At 43.4% G+C, this 19838-nt stretch overlaps 2 protein-coding genes across 4 annotated transcripts; one reads left to right on the plus strand and one right to left on the minus strand.

Annotated features, from left to right (window-relative positions):
• Positions 1 to 489: 489 nt before the first annotated feature.
• brpf3a (bromodomain and PHD finger containing, 3a) lies at positions 490 to 12690 on the plus strand. Of its 2 annotated transcripts, none has more exons than XM_088422479.1 (13): positions 490 to 817; positions 3132 to 4623; positions 4972 to 5128; positions 5918 to 6049; positions 6123 to 6251; positions 6568 to 6880; positions 6967 to 7251; positions 7410 to 7922; positions 8192 to 8246; positions 8299 to 8414; positions 8973 to 9070; positions 9139 to 9293; positions 10258 to 12690. In XM_088422479.1, exons 2-13 carry the CDS (start codon positions 3149 to 3151, stop codon positions 10442 to 10444), a joined length of 3615 nt encoding a protein of 1204 aa, XP_088278605.1. In that variant the 5' UTR covers positions 490 to 817; positions 3132 to 3148; the 3' UTR covers positions 10445 to 12690. The 2 variants fall into 2 exon arrangements, with proteins under 2 accessions (XP_088278605.1, XP_088278606.1); XM_088422480.1 differs by having other exon boundaries at positions 8326 to 8414.
• On the minus strand, positions 12335 to 19794 carry mon1bb (MON1 secretory trafficking family member Bb). 2 transcript variants are annotated; one of them, XM_088422481.1, is made up of 6 exons: positions 19506 to 19794; positions 18592 to 18686; positions 17840 to 18352; positions 16305 to 17097; positions 15795 to 15942; positions 12335 to 14692 (listed from the first exon to the last, which is right to left on the minus strand). In XM_088422481.1, the coding sequence occupies exons 2-6, from the start codon at positions 18668 to 18670 to the stop codon at positions 14465 to 14467; spliced, it is 1761 nt and encodes a 586-aa protein (XP_088278607.1). In that variant the 5' UTR covers positions 18671 to 18686; positions 19506 to 19794; the 3' UTR covers positions 12335 to 14464. The 2 variants fall into 2 exon arrangements, with proteins under 2 accessions (XP_088278607.1, XP_088278608.1); XM_088422482.1 differs by having other exon boundaries at positions 17840 to 18349; positions 19506 to 19793.
• Positions 19795 to 19838: the final 44 nt, after the last annotated feature.

Below are 19838 nucleotides of genomic sequence, written 5' to 3' on the forward strand. Positions count from 1 at the left end.
CCCCAAGATAATAAACATGACACAACTCAACAGCACTCAAATATACAGATATAGAATGTCGGTATATCAACAAAATTATATCACTGAAAAGAAGCTGCACCGCTAAATATGCTCCAGACTGCAAATAGCCTGCGATCATTGAGTTGAGACCCCTGGTATTAATAATCAACATAAGGAATTGTAACTATTTTAGAGGGAAAACCTCTTAGATGCAAAACGGTGGTAGCGGCGAACCCCACGAACAGTCAGTGTTCTCTGGATTGTTGAGTAAACACGATCACTGCATGACAGCCAAAAGGCGCGCAATCCGCACACCGTTGTTTTTCTCATCGCTTTCCCAAGTACTGTACTCATTTCCTGATCGAGTGCGGTGAGCTCGCTTTGCCAAACCCACCAATCACGATAAGGTGCGCGTTACCCGCGAACCGAAGCGGAGGCCTCTGATTGGAAGATAGGGTTTGTTCCTGCAAAAAGGGGCGTATTTTTCAAGCCATCTTGACCGAATATTTAGCCATATCCAAGGTAGATTAATTTAATATATTTGCGGTTACACGACCGTATGGCTGCGAACTGGCACCGCTGGGAAGGTTTGAGTCAAAGCCATGTGAGCGGCCGGATTTGAGCGCTGTAACCGGAGCGGTTGGAACGAAGATGACGCCGCGTCGCTCCCAAAATGACCGGCTAGCTAGGCTAACAGCTAGCATGTCCGCCGCGGTGGTTCAAGCCTGAGCTGACATTTAGCGAGGTGCCTTTTTTTTCTCTTCCCCCCACCCTCCCTCCTGTTTGTCAGTCGCGCCGCTGAGGACCACTTTTCACGGTAAGTAAGGCTAGCACGTTGGGCGTTTGGATCTAATACCAGGAAATTGCCTTTTTGCTGCAAGAGCCCCGTGCGTGTGTATGCGTGTAGTGTCCTGTCCGACAGAGAAACACTATCAGAGGTATCCTTGCATTTTTATTTTATCTTTTTCCGTGTACGTACGCAACGGGCTAACCTTCTAACCGGTGAATATTACTATGTCGTGTCGTCTAATGTCTATATGCATTTAAATGCCGAATGTGAGCACGATGACTGTTGTGCATTTTTGCTGCTGCTGGCGTAATATAATTGTGTCGCTTGTTGCCTCTGTGCTGTTGTGAGCTCAAAATGGCTGACTGACGTTGAGCTACTCGGGTTGGTATTTAGCGCTCTTCAACCGAACTATATACAGCGACAAGGAGTGGAAAAAATATTTTTAGAGAAATTTGATTGGGCGCAGAAACACGTGACATCTGGACTGGCTACTGATTGGGCCAATGGGAAGCGAGACGGGGCGTTTCCTTAAAAGCAGTGACGAAATCACCCCGGACAAATATTAGGTACACCTGAACAGCTGACAAAAGCGCCAAATACAAGTTATGACAACAAATCTGCCTTTAAAAAATACATTAATATCATTTTAACCGCATTTGACTTGGCTTTATCAGACCGGCATTATTTTATTGCCTTGTTTAGCGACAAGTCAAACTACAATAAACGACATTACTATGCAATATAGTTCTATTACACTAAGAAATGGACTGAACTTACATATTTGTACATGGTGCTCAAAGCGCTTTTCAGAGGCACATAAGCAAAATTGTTTGTTAAACCTGCAATTCAAACATGCATTACAATAACACAATTTTATCTTTTTGCACACCTCCATGCAAATGATGTTGACAGTTGTGCCTTTAAAGCGGAACATGGATAACATTAATAGTTTTATTTTTATAGGGATGTCCCGATATTCTTTTCCATTTGAGTCACCTGATTTTGAAGATATGCTGATACAGAGTCACAATTCAGTACTTCATTAATATGTAAATATATTGTGCTTTTTGTCGTTGTTTTTTTCCCTTTTTGTGTTTCACAAATATTTACAACCCTTTTAAATGGCTATTGAAGCAGTGGGTTGCCCAAGTAACCTAAAACATTAAACTTTTCCTCCACTCGCTGTGTTTATTTCTGCTGATTCTGGCTATGTGGCCATGTTGCATATACTGTACTGAAGTACATATATATTGGTAATATCTGTGTATTTTCTAACCCTTAAAAAATTAAATAAATAAAACAATGAGATGTTCCCTAATCCAGATCTTTTTCCCTGATTCAGATCATTTGAAAGTGATCAGGCCCAATTTCTGATCACGTGATAAAGTACTGCACGATTGTGACCAAAATGATAACCATGATTATTTTGGTCAATTTTGAAATCACGGTTATTGATCACGATTATTCATCATGTTTGGTCAAACGTCTATTGATTGTCCTTTTTTTTAAACAAACAATAAACAAAAATAAATAAAGTAAATAATAATTAATGGCAAAAACGCACACTAGGCAACGCAGTTAACTTATTGCTGAGTGCAAACAATGAAAATAATAAGCTTACTCAGAACCAAGCACATTATTTACATTTAAGCACATTTTATTCAGTTAGTAGTCAAAATGTCATTTTCGGCCATTTCAAACCTAATTTATTACATTTTTTTGCCAATCAGTTTGTTGTGCTTAATTTGATTCAGACAGAGTACTTGATTTGACTTGTAATAAAAAAAAAAAAATTAAAAAAAAAGTGCTTGACTTTTTAAATGTTAATATCGCCGAAGATCATCTTAATTAATCATGGCAGCCAATATTGTGATCGCGATCAAAATTGTAGCCCTAACCTGATAGGGATCTGGACATCCCCAATCTTTATATACCCCCATGCAAATTATGTCCCCAGTTGTTCTATTAACAACGACGGTTATGCATTGTCCCCACATAGCCATCAAAATATCCCTCCGCTGACACATTTCAGTGCACTTTACAGAGCCCATTTCTTCTGTTTTGGCAATAACCCTGTTTTGAGAGTACCTCAAATTAGCCGGCTTTTACCTTTATCCATTTGCTGCTCGACCAATAGGAACTATGATTTAGTTACCATGACGATAAGGGATAGCACTAGGGGAATAAACAGGCATCCATTTGCAGTAACAAACTGCAAAGTTTAGGGTGAAAAGTGAGTGCCTGTAGTTTTTTTGTCAGGCTTTTGGTCAAAAATGTCTTGGAGCTCCCAAATGTTAGTCATGGCATGAACATATCTTCTTTTGCCTGTGTTTAAATGCAGCTGGTGTAAGCCCCCTTATGCAGAAGGCAAGGAGGTGGGAATGTAAGACAGCTGTAATTGGACTCAACATGGGTCGCGGCCGAGGCAGAGGGCGAGGCAGGGGCAGAGGCTCGGCGGGCCAGTTACGCTCGCCCTCACCCTACAGACTGCAGCTTTCTCCTTCTAGGGAGACGCTGACGTACGCCCAGGCGCAGAAGATCGTGGAGGTGGACCTGGAGGGCAGGCTGCACCGGATCAACATCACCGATCCCCTGCCGGTCATCACAGAGGACGAGATGATGGCGCAGGACATTGTGGAGTGCAACAGCAACAAGGAGAACAGCGTGCAGACTCAAAAGAGAAAGCCGGCCGGCGGCAAAGGAAGGAGGAATTGCAAGAATGCGCCGCAGCAGAACAAACGACCCTCTTCCCAGCAGCAAACGGCATCTTCCAATTCCCTCCTCATCCAAAGTCCGCTCCCGGAGCCCACCTTCCGCACACTCAGCACCGCTAGCCCCCCCGAAGCCTCTCCCTTGCCCACCGCCTACTACCGCTTCATCGAGAAGTCCGGCGAGGAGCTGGACAGAGTGGCCGAGTACGACATGGACGAGGAAGACCTGGCTTGGCTGGAGATGGTGAACCAGAAACGGGTGTCCGACGGCCACGCGTCCGTCTCCGCCGACACTTTTGAGCTGCTGATAGACCGCCTGGAGAGGGAGTCCATCTTGGAGTCCCGCAGCCAGGCGCTGTCGCAGTGCGCCGTGGACGAGGACGCCTTCTGCTGCGTGTGCCTGGATGACGAGTGCCTGAACAGCAACGTCATCCTCTTCTGCGACATCTGCAACCTGGCCGTGCACCAGGAGTGCTACGGCGTGCCGTACGTCCCCGAGGGTCAGTGGCTGTGCCGCTGCTGCCTGCAGTCGCCCTCCCGCCCCGTAGATTGCGTGCTGTGTCCCAACCGAGGAGGTGCCTTCAAGCAGACCAGCGACGGGCGCTGGGCCCACGTGGTGTGCGCCATTTGGATCCCGGAGGTGTGCTTCGCCAACACAGTTTTCCTGGAGCCCGTGGAGGGCGTGAAGAACATCCCTCCCGCCCGCTGGAAGCTCACCTGTTACCTGTGCAAGCAGAAGGGCTGGGGAGCATCCATCCAGTGCCACAAAGCAAACTGCTACCGCGCCTTTCACGTCACCTGCGCCCAGAAAGCCGGGCTCTACATGAAGATAGACCCCGTCCGGGAGACCGGCGTCAACGGGACCACCTTCTCCGTGAAGAAGACCGCCTACTGCGAGCACCACTCCCCGGTGGGGTCCCGGCGGGACGGGTCCGGAGACGAGTCAGTGGAAGGCAGACTGGTGGGAGGCAGGGGAAACAGGGGGCAGCGGTCGTACACTCAGAGCTCGCCCACGCCGCCGGCGAAGAAGGCATCCAAGGGCCAAAAGAAAAAGAGCGCGAAAGGGTCCACGCGTCGATCTAATGTGCCTGTGCTGCTTGTGCCTCAAATTCCATCTCACAGGTGAGGTCATCACCACGCATCCATTTGCTATCCTAAGTAAAAGTGAAGCTGCGGCTTGTTGCAGCTGATTGAAAGGTAACATGTGCTTTGTTTTTTTAGGGTTATTGGAAACTGAGACCCCCTCTACACCCAAACTGTATAAAATGTCATGTGGGACTCCCCCGCTTACTAATTTTGAATACATTATAGAATTATTACTACCGAGCCAGTTGGATTTTTGCAGTAACTCAAAAATTAAGCCCTACTCGTTTATTTTCAAATTAAATGAAAATTTGAATTGCAACTCTGCTTACATTGTCGCTTTGGCATGATGATTCCATATTGGAATTAAGGTGTCCTTTCCTACAGGCTGAACAAGATTTGCACAGGAGTAGAAGTCCAGCGAAAGAATCAGTTCATGCAGAGGCTTCACAATTACTGGCTACTCAAGCGACAGTCGCGGAACGGGATGCCTTTAATACGTCGACTTCACTCCCACATGCAGGCCCACCGGACTGCAGAACAGGTGAGGAAAGAAGGTGGAGAAAAATTAACTCCTGGTGGACTCCACAGGTTGCATGAGATAATATCGGGTGTGTCATAGGACATTTACTTAATTGGTCTGAAAATTACTGTTTGCTGCAAACAATGTTGCTATTTCATACTAAGTACGTCAGTTATTAAGTAAATTGGCCAACTCATATGAATAGATACAGCACAGTTACACATAGTCACCTTGCACAATTATTTTGGAACTCACACTTCATTCTTTTGCTAGAATATGTAAATTTGCTTGTTTGTTCTTAGCATTAGTTGACAAGGAACTACGTAAGTTGAGGAGCTACAATTACACAAAATTAGCAAATTTGCTACAGCATGAGGACAAAGCACTACGCGTGTCTGAGGTTTCAAGCGTCTGTGCTAAGCAACTGTGTTGAAGTGCTTTGAGGAGCTTCATTTAGACCCATCCAAACTCCACACAGGAAGGCCAGAGCAAGGTGGATTTGAACTAGCATCCCTGAACTGTGTGATGGAAGTGCTAACCACTGCGCCTTCATTTAGACCATTGTAATGATCTTGTGGTATCTGTGAGGAGTTATGAATTTGGGGGGGGGCGGCATTAATTTTTCATTGATTTTTGTGATTCACAGCAGGGCTTTTAACCTATCCCACAAAAATATTGGGGGAATTTTCATGACTTATTTTGCGGTGACACCGTGTGTCGTTTTAACGATAAATCTGTGCTTTGGCTCAAAAAAATGTTGAGAAACTCTGATCTAACATGTTATATATTGGTGTGTTCTCGTGCGTTCAGAAGGAGCCTGATGAGAAGCTTTGCGCAGCCCGAGAGGAGCTGCGGTACTGGCAGAAGTTGAGACAAGACCTGGAACGAGCCAGACTTCTGGTGGAACTCATTCGCAAGAGAGAGCGGCTAAAGAGGGAGCAGGTTGGTCACGGGTATGATTTCGCTGGGAGTTCTCGTCAAAGCCTGAGCACTCAAACTGAAATTTCCTTTTCAGATGAAAATCCAGCAGGCTGCCACGGAGCTAAGGCTGACGCCAGCGCTGGTGCTCCTGCGGACCACGTTGGAGCAGCTGCAAGAGAAGGACACGGCCAAAATCTTCTCTCAGCCCGTGAATCTAGCAGAGGTTTGTGCATGTTGGGAATTGTTTCAAGTTATTGTTCAGTTGCCTGCTTCCGCAGTCGTGTTCCTCCGGAGACTCACCCTCAGCAGTCGTGGTCGTAATGACGCACAAAGCACATGCTGCAGTTTTGAGTTCCAGAGTGAGCAGCGGCCATAAGTGGCTGCTCGAAACAGAGTTATTTAGAGACGAAAGTCACACATTTTTTAAAGAGTAGGCTAGGGAATAAAACAAGATTTTTTTTTTTTTTTTAGTTCTTTTTTCCATTTCTTTTTAAATATTTACTGACGCGGCTCTCATTGTCATTCGCATCATTCACCAGGTTCCAGACTACTTGGAGTTTGTATCCAAGCCCATGGATCTGTCTACCATGCGAGCCAAGCTTGAAGGACACGCCTACTGCTCTGTTGCCGACCTGGAGGAGGACTTTGAGCTCATGATCTCCAACTGCCTCAAGTACAACTCTAAGGACACCATGTTCCACAAAACGGCCTTGCAGCTGCGTGAGGTGGGCGGGGCTGTCCTGCGCCACGCCCACAGGCAGTCGCAGAGCATCGGCCTGGACCCGAGCACTGGCATGCACCTGCCCGAGTCTCCCAATAAGCACGGCTTTCAGCAGTGCACCTGGGATGACGGTGAGGCACCATTTTACAAAGTTCAGTTTTGTCTCAGCCGACACCCTTAAATCCACACTCACGCTTTTATTTACCCTCTCAACCAGTCGACTCCCTCTTGGACCCCGACAACAGGCTTCACCTGAGCACGGACGAACAGCTCAAGGCCTTGCTGGACAAACTAGACGTGGTGACGTCCATGCGGACCAGCGGCGGACGAACCAAACGCATTCGACTACTGCGGCGAGAAATCAACACGCTGAGGCAGAAGGTGAACCAGCAACAGCAAAACTCGCAGATGCTTAATACCAAGGAGGAAGTGAAAGAGGAGGACGAGACAAAGACAAAAAAGAAGGCCAAAAGGAAGCTGGACAACGGAGTCGTGTCCACAGGTAATTTACGCATTTGCACGGGTCTTTTACGCAGAGAACCTGCAAAATTTGCCAGCATTTTTGGAAAACAATGACCAACAATTTAGCTGGGCGGCACAGTGAATTTAGCATGTCCGCATCACAGTTCAGGGGCCATATGATTGTGTTTTCTCACACAGACGACTCGCCTCCAGTGTTAGAACTTACTTGTCCAGCCTCGTCGCCGCTGCCAGGGGACGCTCCGCTGGAACCGCCCGTCCTGGGCCTTGTAACAGGAGGCAGGCGGTCGCCGGGACGCTCCTACAAGCGCCAAAGATCGTCACGAAGCGGCAACAAAGGTCAGGGGGAGGATGAGGCCGAGGTGGGTGAGACGCCGTCCTCCCGGCCGGAGGTCGTTCACGAGGGCACGCCGCTGGGAACGCCGCCGGATCTGCCTGCGATGGGCGTCGGCCGGCGCACGTCAATCCTGTTCAAGAAGGCCAAAAATGGCGCCAGAGCTGGGAAAAAGAAATTTCTACCACAGCATAATGGCAAAGCGGCAGAGGATCTGACCGACGGCTTGGACGCCGTCTCCGGCAGCCCGCGTTCAAGCCACGCCAAGATCACCGCCTTGCCATCCCCTCCTCCCTCGCCAAACTCACGCCAACTGAGGTCTGGAGGCCACAGCTCAGACAGTGAGGCGGAAAAAGGAGGTGAGCCACTACTTGATTTTTTAACATTTATTTTTGTTTAAATTCTGTTCCCAGCAAGTGTAACTTGACAAGACTGAATTTGGTATGTATTTATCTTGAGTCGAATTTGAACTAGCATCACTGTTGTGGATGAAGCATTGTGGTAAATTTTGGCTCAGGAGCTTCTTGTCACTCCTAAATCTTTTGAAAATCCGGCCTTGGAAGCCACTTAAACTCGGCAGCAAATTTTGCTTATTCCGTCGTCGCATTTCTTCTTCTTTTATATTCAGCCCTAACAAATGGAAAACTTGCTTCGGAGGGGCACGACAAAGACCAAAAATCGAAGTGAGTTAATGGCACGTAACGTCTGACGGTAAACTTTGATGTGGAATTCAAGGGTTTCTCTTTCTTCGGTTGTAACCAGCTGCACGGCATCACCACCTAAACGGAGCCGAGGGAAACCCGCTCTGGCCAAGGATCTCGTCAACGACAAACGGGACATTTGCGAATCGGGTTTGTACTGTCTGAGCTCAGAGTTCATTATACGACGGTTGTTTTCTAAAATGCCTTTCCGACTTGCATCTCAACGGATTAGCTTTCCAAAAATAACATTTTCGCTATTTCGGGCAAAATCACACCTTTTTGGTCATGTCTCCTTTAGTATGTTGTCAAATTCTTGACAATTTTTTCCCTTCATGAGCAGATGTAACACAAATTTTGTTTTGTCTTTCTTAAATCCCTTTTTGCCTGATTTGTAATTTGCATTGTAAAATACTTAACCATGTTTTTAGTGAATTTGAATATATCTAACAGTCCGGAACAAGTACAGTATAAAAGTAAAGTTGACCACTGTGCGATAGAAGCAAATTTAAACTACTCACCACTTTTAAGATCTTTTTTTCATCCCGGGGGCATTCCATCTTGCCATTTCAGAGTGCAGCATTCCTTAAGTCACTGTAACATTATTCAGTTTGAACATTAATTCGGAAATTCCAATGTTGGGAATCACGGATTAATGATCGAGCTTTAAAATCCAAACCGACGGTTTTGCTGCAAAAATTTTGTCCGCAGGCAAGCCGACGCTTCTTTGTCACGACAGCGAGACGGAGTTGGCAGCCCTAGATCTAGTTTGGGCCAAATGTAGAGGCTATCCATCATACCCGGCCATGGTGAGAAGAACCGCTTCCGCCGAGACGCTGAAAGGGCGATTGTTCATAAATCCCGTTCGCTGTGGCAGATCGTTGACCCGGACATGCCCCAGGAAGGACTGCTCCACAACGGCATTCCCATTCCAGTGCCTCCCATGGAGGTGCTCAAGCTGGGCGAGTGGAGGCGAGCGGAGGCTGGACAAAAGCTCTTCCTGGTGCTCTTCTTTGACACCAAAAGGACCTGGTAAGATCCGGAACGGGCCAACACAAGATGCTGGGTTCCGACAACTTGTATTGAGTGGTACAGGTTCAAGGAGCAATAATAACGACAACTCTTAAATGATTTTGTCAGCAAAACCAAAACCTCTGTGTGCCCCGCCATTGGCTGCCAACCAGAAGACAGCTGGGGTATAGGCTCCTCCTGAGGACAAGCGGTTAAGAAAATGGATGATCATTTTTCATTGATATTGAACTCACGATTCATTAAAAGTGATCGGTCACCGATTTGAAACCTCCATATTTATTCAACTACTCAAACATACCATAGCGTCATTAAGATTGACCTAGTAAATATCAGGTGAAATTAAAAGCGCTTCATTCTGCTACATCCACTCTTTTGCTGCATTGCATCTTCGCATTTGATCTTGTTTCAATATTGTATTTTTATTTTCACAAATATTTTGTGGCAAATGTGGAAATATGCGTTGTCGTGACTAAAAAAAATCTTCGATTCCCAGAAAACTGCACTTCGAATATGACAACCAGAGAATAAATGGGTAACAAAGTAAAACAAAACGATTAGCTCATCGGCAAGCTCTGCAAGAGCTTGAAAATGATGGTTATCATTTGAGTTCCCTGCTCTTTTTCCTTTTTAATAGCTTAAGTCAAAAGCCCTGCTCGGTCTTGCCCCCCTCCAGACAAAACACAATGCAGCTCTGCTTACCTTTTATCTTTGACATGATGGTAGAAGTTCACATCCCATGTGAACATTTCTGCAGGACAGTGCAAATTTTCGAGCTGTGACTTTGGATCTTCACCCAGACGAGCTTTCAGGTGGAGAATCTTTGCACTTGTATAATATCTTAATGGAAATTAGCAATGGGGGCAAGTATAGAACACATGCTCGCAGGCTCTCCAGAGAACTATTTGCATATATTACAAGTTATTGTAACGTCACTTGACTATAATAGGTGCCCCTTCATTTTCAGGCAGTGGCTCCCTCGGGATAAACTGCTGCCCATGGGAATGGACGACACGGTGGACAAACTTCGCCTGATGGAAGGCAAGAAGCCAAGCGTTCGCAAGTCAGTGCACACGGCATACGACCGGGCCATGATGCACTTGAACCGCATTCGAGGCAACCTCAACTTCACACCCACCTCCAACTTTATATGAGGGGGGTTTGAATCTCAAACAAAACAGAAACTTCTCCGGGTGCTCTAAGGATGAAGAAGGCAAAGTAGTGGAGGAGTTTGACACAACTACCCGGCGGTTTGAGTTCATGATGAAAAAAACTTTGATTTTGACATTTTAGCCAAAGCTTTTAAAGAATTGTAGATTACCGAATTCTGAAAAGGGACACGTGTACTGTATTTAGATTGTATTTTGTGAAAGTCTCACTTGGAACTTGCTTCATGGCTGGGCTTGAACGTACCATGATAATTCGTACACGCGATAATATTACAGCGGAACCTTCGAAAATCTGCGTCTAAGTCGTGCCAACTTCAAATCATTTTTCCTGTCGGAAATAATGCGAAGTCTGTTAGTATTATGGAATCTTTGTTGATTTGAGCACTTTTCCGCAGAGACGTGAGCCACTATTGCATAATTTATCTCCATAAAACTAAAGTAAAATACCCTTAATACCCTTTGTAAGGGCCCAACAGACGTACGATGGAGAGTGAAACAGAAGATGATACAGTTTGTGGAATAAATCAAACAAATTTGGGACTAAGCGATTCTAGTCAAAATCTTTCTTTTTAAATTGAAATCTGAAGAAGTTTTTTTTTGGGGGGGGGTGTGAAAAATGCATTTTAAAAAGGCTTGGATGAGATTCAATTAGGGGAAACTCAGGAGAAAATCAGATGAGCAAAATCATGTATTTATTCCCCAAAGATTAGCACTCATAACATCAAGAAAAATATCTTTGTTCTTAATATTTCAAGATTGCCATATTGTAATTTTCACCTTTTTCCTAATACCCATTGTGAGGCCAACCAAGTGCCATACCGAAATTATTTTTTATTAAATTATATGAACATAGTCTTGACTACTATAGTGTGTAATAGTGACATGTTTGGTCAAATTGATCAGTGTATTTAATAGCCATTTAATGTCAATAACAAGTCTCATTTTATCACACCGAGATAAAAATTGAACAAAGTTAAACAATTAAAAAACGTCAAGTATAAAATGAAACTTAAAATTGTGGGGGGGAAAAAAACAATTCTCACATTTGTACACTGTGGGTATTTTGCCTAAATGTGCTGAAATGTGAAAACTCACTGCTTACACACAGCTTAAATGTTGAGCGCATACTGTACCATGTCTATAAAACAGGAAATGTGGATATTTATTCACTAGCATCTTTCTTATGGCTATACATATACTGTAACAGTATTTGACTCTCCAAAATGGATCCACTTAAAGGCTATGGCGAAATATACTCATATGAACTTTTTGTGGTGCTATTCTGCGCCAAGACAACAGGGCACTCTGAAGCAACACCACCAGCATAGTTTAGCAGTACATGTCAAGCAATTGAATGCACATGTTTTCTCCAGTTATCTTCAAACATATACAGTATTATGTATTTAGAAATAATAACTACATTCATTTTAGGGGATCTTAAATGAAGTGCATTGTTCATATTACTGTATACTGATCAACCAGGACAACCATTGTATATCAATAATTGTCACACTTTTTCTTTTTGTCATCACTGGTGCTCTTTTTCTGTTGGGGGGGGGGGTAATTTTGGAGGTTCCTCAATGTTACTATATATATATTTTTTTTTGTTTTTTTGCATAAGAGTGTATTGAAGTCCAGCCATGATGCGATAAACAGCAGGTGGGACTTGTAGTCTGTACTTACGTTTTTCCATATTGTGAAAGTGTATGTGGAGTACCCGCGAAGTGCATACAAAGACTACTGTGGTCGAGCGAATTTTTAATCGACTTGAAAAGCACAAATTGGCTCCAGCGTGTGTGAAAGTGTGTGTCAGTCAGAGCGCATGTGGCACATAGAGTGCCAGTAGGATTGCTAAGCGTAGTAAAAGGTGCATGTGTATAGTTTTGTACATATGTAAATTTTTGTTCATACCAGCTAACAAGAAGTAATTTAAAAGGAATGAAATTTTAGAATTTTAATTTATAAAAACAAAACGGAAAAAAAAAACCAGCAGTTGAAAGTGTTAAAACAAAGAGATTCAAATATGGGAAAAGACATTATGTGTTGATGCTTTGTAGCTCTTTGTAACCGTGACAAAATGTCAGATGGTTTTCTTAAAAAAAACAAACAAACAAACAAAAAAAGTTATACGGCACAAGACCTGAGCCTTCCTGAAGTTCTCAGTCCCCTGGCAGATCTTGCCTGCAAGAGGCCATATTTTCTCACACAAAAATAAAAGCTGTTTCAATCAACTGAAAATGTGTCCCTTTTTTTTCCATTGAAAAGGAATAATATCTCAATGAGATGGACATCATTTTTAGTATTACTTCAACAATATATTTATTAGTGCGGTTGTATTTGTAGAACTGCTCATTGGTACAGCAAACCCACTAAGCACATTTAACACGTATGTACTAGTTCAAACGAGGAGGTTAATTTCTTAATACTATCGGTCATAGAATCTTAAGACTATTTAAAGTGACAACATCAATACATGAATGATGAGGCTGCTGAATAAATAGCACCTTTACAAGACCCGGAATTTTCTATGCAAACAAACACATCGCAATAACAGACAGTTGGAGTCCTGATGAAAACACTTCAAATATGTTGAGTTGTAACAGACAAATGTTTTGACTTCTTTTTTTTTTTTTTTTGCACTATGAGGGAGGTTTAAGGCCACAATGTCAAATAATTATATCACGACAATTTATATAATTTAATTAAGGTGCTGTAATCAACTACAAAGTTACATTTTGGAGGGAAAAACTTTTTGCCAGCATTTTCTTTATAGGATTAGATTTAGATAGATTGTTGAGATGTATTGTTGAGAAAAAAAAAAACTTGAATATTTGTATTTTTTACAAATGTTCTATTTTTACAGGGTGGTAACTTTTAAAGGGTGGTAACTACGATATTAGTGTTTAAATTCAATAAGGGAAGCAGAATTTTCTCTGAAAAACAGTCAATTTTATGAGAAAGTTGATTTTTTTTTTCAAGAGAAAAAAATTGTAATCCTACAAGTTAATGGATTTGTTTTAAGAGTTGTATTTTTCATGAAGATGTATCCTTTTGAAGAAATATATTCACGGAAAAAAAACAAATTTTTTCTTTGTAAAAATACTCATTTCTAGCTCAGAAAAATACAGTTTTTTAATCTTGAAAAACTATTCATGAAAAATTATGACTTCCTAAAAGTTATGTGACCCCCCTCACTGCAACATTTTTTTTAAATTAAGAAATATATATATATATCCAGATCTTGTTTTAATCTTTGCTTTATTTCTTCTTATAAGATTACAACTTTTTCCCTAGAAAAAAAAATATTTCAATAAAATAAATGCGGGAAAAAAACTACTGGAAAACAAATAAACCTTCTTATAAAGAAAAAAAAACAACCACTTCTTGAGGTTTTTTTCCACCTAAAATCAACCAAAACTTTTCGCAAAATACAACTTAATATCTGAAAAACCTTGCCTTAGCCTACATATATAATTGATGAACTCATTTTATTTTGCTTTTTTTTTGGAAGATCTATGTAGGTCATGATAATTGGCGCAAGTTGAACTGAAGCAACTAGACTGTTTTGGTTGAATTTCTGTTTTGTCTTGTGTTTACAAAAAGACATATCAATACGACTTGGGCAAATGACCCTTTTAAGATAACCTTTTATTCTTGCAAATGAATTTTCTATGCGCCCCCAAATTGCTCAAGTCCTTTTTGAGCTGGACTCAGCGGATGAAAAACAAAGTATCGCTTTCTAATTGCCGTTATGAGCAATTGTGGAATCAAAGTTTTTGAGTCTCTGAGGTTTTATTGCAAGGAAGGTCTCACTTGCCCGGCTCCATTTGCATAATCCTGCTAAAGAAGTCTCCCGTGCAATACATTCATAGTTTGATAAAACAAGTAAAACCACTTAAATAGCTCAGTTCATCGCCGCTCGCTTCCGACTGAATGTAAAAAGCATTCCTACGTCTGTTTTGTATCCTGCGCCGGCGAGTGTCAAAATGCGTTCGATGGCTCCCCTCATAGTAAGGACATGAAGCCATTGTCGGCAGAGTCCGTCTGTTCCGACTTGGCCGCCCGCGAGCTCTTGGCGGGGTTGGGCGTGGTGGAGTACTTTGGCGGGTACCTGATAAAGAGGCGCTCCTCCTCCTTCTTGATCCAGCGGAGGAGCTTGGTGATGACCGTGATGGCGCACGCCTTGGTCACTAGTGGACTGAAGCATGTGTACAGCTCAAACTTATTCGTCACCTGCGAAAAAGAAACAACGATCATTAAAGTGTACAAAACAGCTTCGATGTTGTGTTCGTGCTACGTTTTCTTTGCATAAGAAAAACGTATAGCAAAGACACTCGAATTTACCGTATAAGAAGACTGTCTCGCAAGCTATTTTCAACATACTAGATTGGTTAATTATTAAAAAAAAAAAAAAAACACCCACACGTGTTGACTGACCAAGAGTAGAAAAAAAATACATTTGCCAAATTGGTCCCAGAAATGTGCTTGTGAGCACTGGTGTACTATCTTTCTAAATTTGTCACTCCATTCTTTATGTTCATGATGTAGAGTGGTAAAGTCAATCTCCCAACCGATAGGTTGTTGGTTCGATCCCCCTACCATTGTGACCAGAGTCCTTGAGCAAGAGACTGAACCCGCAGTTGTCCTGATGCTGCATTGTTAGTGTAAAGTGCTTTGAATATCTACAGTAGAAAAGTGCTATATAAGTAAAAGTCAATGTACAATTTGAATAAAAAAAAAAACATATTCCTTTGGCACTTAACTGCAATAAGCAATTCCATCCACAAGGAGTGCATACAATATGTACGTAAGTCCAGTTGGTACTGCTGGGACCAGACTGCAATTAATAATGACATCCACTAGGAAGCATTATTGTGCTTCAAAACATTTGTAACCTCTCCGTTCATCAAGCCGTCCATTTCAACAGCCTGAAAAGCCATTTTAAGTGACACATTGAACACATTGTCTGTCAAATACACTACCAGTAAAAAGCAAGATAATGCCTTTTTGCATGCCATTTAGAGTGAGATTGTCCCATTGCGATGTGCCCATTGAGTGGAACTGGGATTGAATGGAAAGACTTCCCAGAATGCTTTGCAAGTCTGTGCAATAGATTTATTCATTCAAATCATATTTAAAAAGTAAATTAACACATAAATCTCTTAATACTTCATTCTAAATATTGCTATTTACTTCAAATCTGTACAAGACAGGAGGCCTCACATTTTTGTAGTTAATGTTACTCTGATCTGAAAAAGTTAAGCGTGGAACGTGGAAAAAAAAAAAAAAACCTAGCTATAATGAAAATCTCAAATTATTATGGTCTGATACGTACCCAAGCTAACAGAGTTTCCCTCTCGGCCACATGGTAGATGAGCTTGAGGGGTCGAGAGCTGCTGTGGATGCGGCTGTGCATGTAACGGTAAAGGTCCAACAGCCTCATTTTCTCCTCCTCTGTGTGGTATGGGGCTTCCATCTCAGGGCTGGTAAGATTAAAAAAGTCACCGTTAGGGTTACACGCAACAATCCACTTATGTGGACAATATGGAAAATTGACTGTGGGGGTGGCAGTTCACGGTGGGGGCTGTGCAGTACATGACTGTTTTCTCCGGTCAACCACAGTGGACGATCATGCTCTTTTGCTGCAGCTCTTGGCTTATTCCCAGCAGTTTAAAAACTCTCAAATTTCGGAATAGGTAACACACCACTTGATACAGGTATTATTGTTAATTACAACTGATGTTGCCATCCTCACGTTCTACATTGTAATACCTGGGGCTTTAAAAGGTGGAAACGAGCTCAACAGAACGCCACAGCAAAAGCACAAGAGATGAAAAAAACAGACCTGGTGAACTGCGTGAGCTGGCGGTGGTTGTCGGGCACGTCAAAGGGCTTGTACATGAAGTGCCAGAGGTCAGCAACGCCCACCTGGCTAACACTGTATGACTGTGCCTTGGCGATGAGGCCCAGCGAGCCCTGCGCTGTCATGGCCTCCTCGATGCGCCGCTTGCACTCAGCCACGGCGTAAAAAGCCTCCTTGTCGGTGGAGAGCAACAGCAGACAGACGGTGCACTCGGGTGGATCCAAGTAGGAGATATAAGCATAGAAGTAACAGTCAGGATTGAAGAGCGGCAAACAGATGGGTGTCCAGATTTCGCCGGCCTGAAAGGCGGAGGAGGCACCGATGAGGTTGAGCAGCAGGTGGACGTCGGCGGGCTCCAGACGCGCGTCCTCGATGACCGCCCTCTCCTGCACCACCGTCAGCAGCTGGTTCTTGGCGATGAGGATGGAGAAGACCAAGTTGGGCGTGATGGCCTTCTGTAAGATCTGGCTGAGGGAGTCCCTGAGGGAGGAGGCCAGCGGCAGGCAGTGCACGGCCGCCAGGAGGAAGCTGGGGTCTGAGTCCATCAAGTCAAGGAGGCCATCAAGGATCTTCTCCGATCCGGCCAGCAACCGCCGCAGGTCGTAGTTCTTCTTGTGCTCAAAGATGCGTGAGATGCTGGCCTGCGTGAGCATGCTGATGATCTGGTAGTAGACGTAGAGTAGCTCGCCGCGCAGCTGCTGCTCTGACTGCCGGCTGCTGGACACACACACCAGAACGAGGGGGCCTTTCTGGAGGAAGACTACTGTGTGCTGCTCTGATGGATGCACAGAGAAACTCACATTTAACATCAAGTCAACAGTTACTGGGTTTCCTCGAATAGGCAAATTAGCAGTTAGTCTAAAGTGCTTTTAGTGCCTTGAAGGTGGAAGAGCACTATATTAGGTGCATCTGGGGAGTATTTGCAGCACATCACTTTTTCAAACTAAGAAATCACATTTACATAAATATTCACAGTCTTTGCTTAATATGTTGTTGATCCACATCTGGCGTCAATTACAGCCTCAAGCCTTGTTGAATATGATCTTTTAGCACACCTACTCTTCTTTGCACTAATTCTAAACTCCATCGGGTTCACACACTACGTCTTTCCACATCCATTATCAGGTCCCATTATCAAAACCTTTTTGACATTTTTTCAATTTATTAAACTAAGAGATAATTTTTACGAATGTATTCATAACCTCTGCCATGAGGTGCACATTCTTTCCCACTGATCATCCATGAAATATTATTGAAATGTTTCTACAGTACAGTACAGCCTAATTGGAGTCCACGTGCAGTATATTTACCTTGTGGGAAAAGGATGGAAAATGATGCACTGAGCTCAATTTTGACCTTCATATGGGAAGTACTAATTGTTTTTCTTTCTCAAAAAATAAAGACACTTTTTTAATTATAAAAATACAATATTATACGTGAAATAAAATGATGAAATAACTATAAAACTGTCATATCGCACAGATTGTTTTTTTTTTATTTTTTTTTTTTAGACTCACCAGAGTAGACGGAGCGTATGATGTTATCTCCACTTTGCACAAAGGATACCAGCGCCATCATGACACCCATTGTAGAGGACAGTGCTTCTTCGCTACCGTAGCGTGAGTAGATGGGCTTTCCGGCTTCGCTCAGCACAAAAACGTGTTTCCTGTGCCGCCGCCAGCTTTCTGCCGTCACATCTTCATCACGGTGAGACGCACTGGGGGTGGCCGGGGGAGATTCCTGGATTCCCGCCTCCATCAGCGGCGACGACCGACCCTTCACGCCGAGGCCTTGCTCCTCCAACTTGGCCTTGGCCAGCACTGTGACGACAAACTCTTCAGAGTCCCTTTGTAAGCCGTCCGCAACGTCGTCCTGATGCTCCTCGCTTTCCGGCTCGATCTCTGTGTCCTGAGGGGGTTCTTCGAGAACATCTTGTGTCGGCTCCTCTTCAAGGGCAGCCTTCCTGGCCACTAGATCAGGAAACATGTGGTTCCCCAAAAGCGAAAGGGAGGTTGCCAAGGTGTCGGCTGCTGAGATGAAACCACAATGAAAAACAGGATATGTCATAAGAAGGTTACTGACAAAAAAAAAGATAGAAACAAGTACAGTATGTATGACAATATCCCTAACTTGATGTGAACAGTGTAATTCCATCAATATTTCTTAAATAAGTAATTATCTACAATTTAAAAAAAGTTTAAAAAAAAAAAGGCTGATGTTGAGAGTGTTTCCAAACATTTGACTGACAAAACGTGAGGAAGTACTGTACCTGCAGTGTTAACTTCTAAGGATGGACCACAAATCTTGACTCCTTGTGTCTCTCCCTCCTGATGATTGTCCATGTCCATGATATCATCCCAGTCACTGTAGATTTTTGGAGGATAGTGTTTAGCCCGTATGCATCAGAGTCGAGAGGTACTGGGTTAGAACCCAAGCTAAGGATCTATGGAGTTCATGGTGGAGCCTGCTTATCTTGCCAAAAGTCAACTGAGATAGGCTCCAGATCACCCGCAACTTAGATGAGGACAAGTCCTGCAGAAATTAAATGAGTACTGAGCAGTTTGATTAACTTTCATATCATGTTCTAGGGTTATCATCACATTTGCCCTCTGCAAGAATCTTTATATTGCAGTATTACAATAAACAAATGCAAATTTAACCTGGGCCAAAGTCGCATGAGATTTTCGTACCCGTCCGGCGACTTTATTTTAGGTTGCGGTCGTGTCAACAAATATCCCAAGACTCTTGAACAGCAGTATCAATGAATGGCAGCAATTATACTAGCGTGGCGTTCACATGACGACAAAGAAAGGCTACTGCTAGAATATTATCACACACAGTACACTGTGGAATTCGCTATGCACGTCAAGATAATACCCCACCACGAATACACATAGAATGCCGAGTATTCAACCGCGACAACGTCACCAAGAGGCTAACCTTTCGTTAATAATTGGCCTTCAGTTGCACGTTTGTATGTGGTGGAAGCTTACACACCACGGTGAAAGGTTATTTTCCATTTTTAGCATATATTCTACACAAATCAGGGAATGGTGATGCCTACGGCTAGCATAAACTGCCAGCAAGCGACACAAACACAGATTAATTTAAACCCCGGTTTAACAGTCTAGTCGTCAGAGCAAGCGGGCTGCATTTACAACCACAACAAAACGTCAAACTTACGTTTTTTTGTGTTCAGACGGAAGATAAATTCCTAAAGGACTACATGAAGCCTCGATGGTCGTCAATCGCGAATTCTTGCCCTCGGTGAGAGGAAAACAAATACTCGTCTTACTGCAGGAGATGCATCCGTATACGGTGACGTCAACGCTTTTTTGACCAATCGGACTGCTTGTTAGCTCTGGGCTGCCCCATCACCAAGATTAGTTTATAACGGCGGCAAGGCCAAATTCTTTTTTTTTCGAAACGTCGAAATGTTACGACGCATTTTTTTCTCCGAGCTCCATTTACATTACACACCGTCTACTCGTCTGGCAAGGTGCTCCGTAAATTACG

This window comes from Hippichthys cyanospilos, chromosome 9 (genome assembly GCF_059441005.1).
Source record: "Hippichthys cyanospilos isolate Australia breed blue-spotted pipefish chromosome 9, RoL_Hcya_1.0, whole genome shotgun sequence".
NCBI lineage: Eukaryota > Metazoa > Chordata > Actinopteri > Syngnathiformes > Syngnathidae > Hippichthys > Hippichthys cyanospilos.

Excerpts from the sequence above, each read along its gene's own strand:
- mon1bb (XM_088422481.1), bottom strand. The coding sequence starts at position 18,670 with ATGGACATGGACAATCATCAGGAGGGAGAGACACAAGGAGTCAAGATT. Across the intron at positions 18,353-18,591 it reads CTTAGAAGTTAACACTGCAG|CAGCCGACACCTTGGCAACC; the intron begins GTACAGTACTTC and ends GTTTCATCTCAG. Across the intron at positions 15,943-16,304 it reads CAGCTCACGCAGTTCACCAG|CCCTGAGATGGAAGCCCCAT; the intron begins GTCTGTTTTTTT and ends TAATCTTACCAG.
- brpf3a (XM_088422479.1), top strand. The coding sequence starts at position 3,149 with ATGCAGAAGGCAAGGAGGTGGGAATGTAAGACAGCTGTAATTGGACTC. Across the intron at positions 8,415-8,972 it reads ACGGGACATTTGCGAATCGG|GCAAGCCGACGCTTCTTTGT; the intron begins GTTTGTACTGTC and ends TTTTGTCCGCAG. Across the intron at positions 9,294-10,257 it reads TTTGACACCAAAAGGACCTG|GCAGTGGCTCCCTCGGGATA; the intron begins GTAAGATCCGGA and ends CTTCATTTTCAG.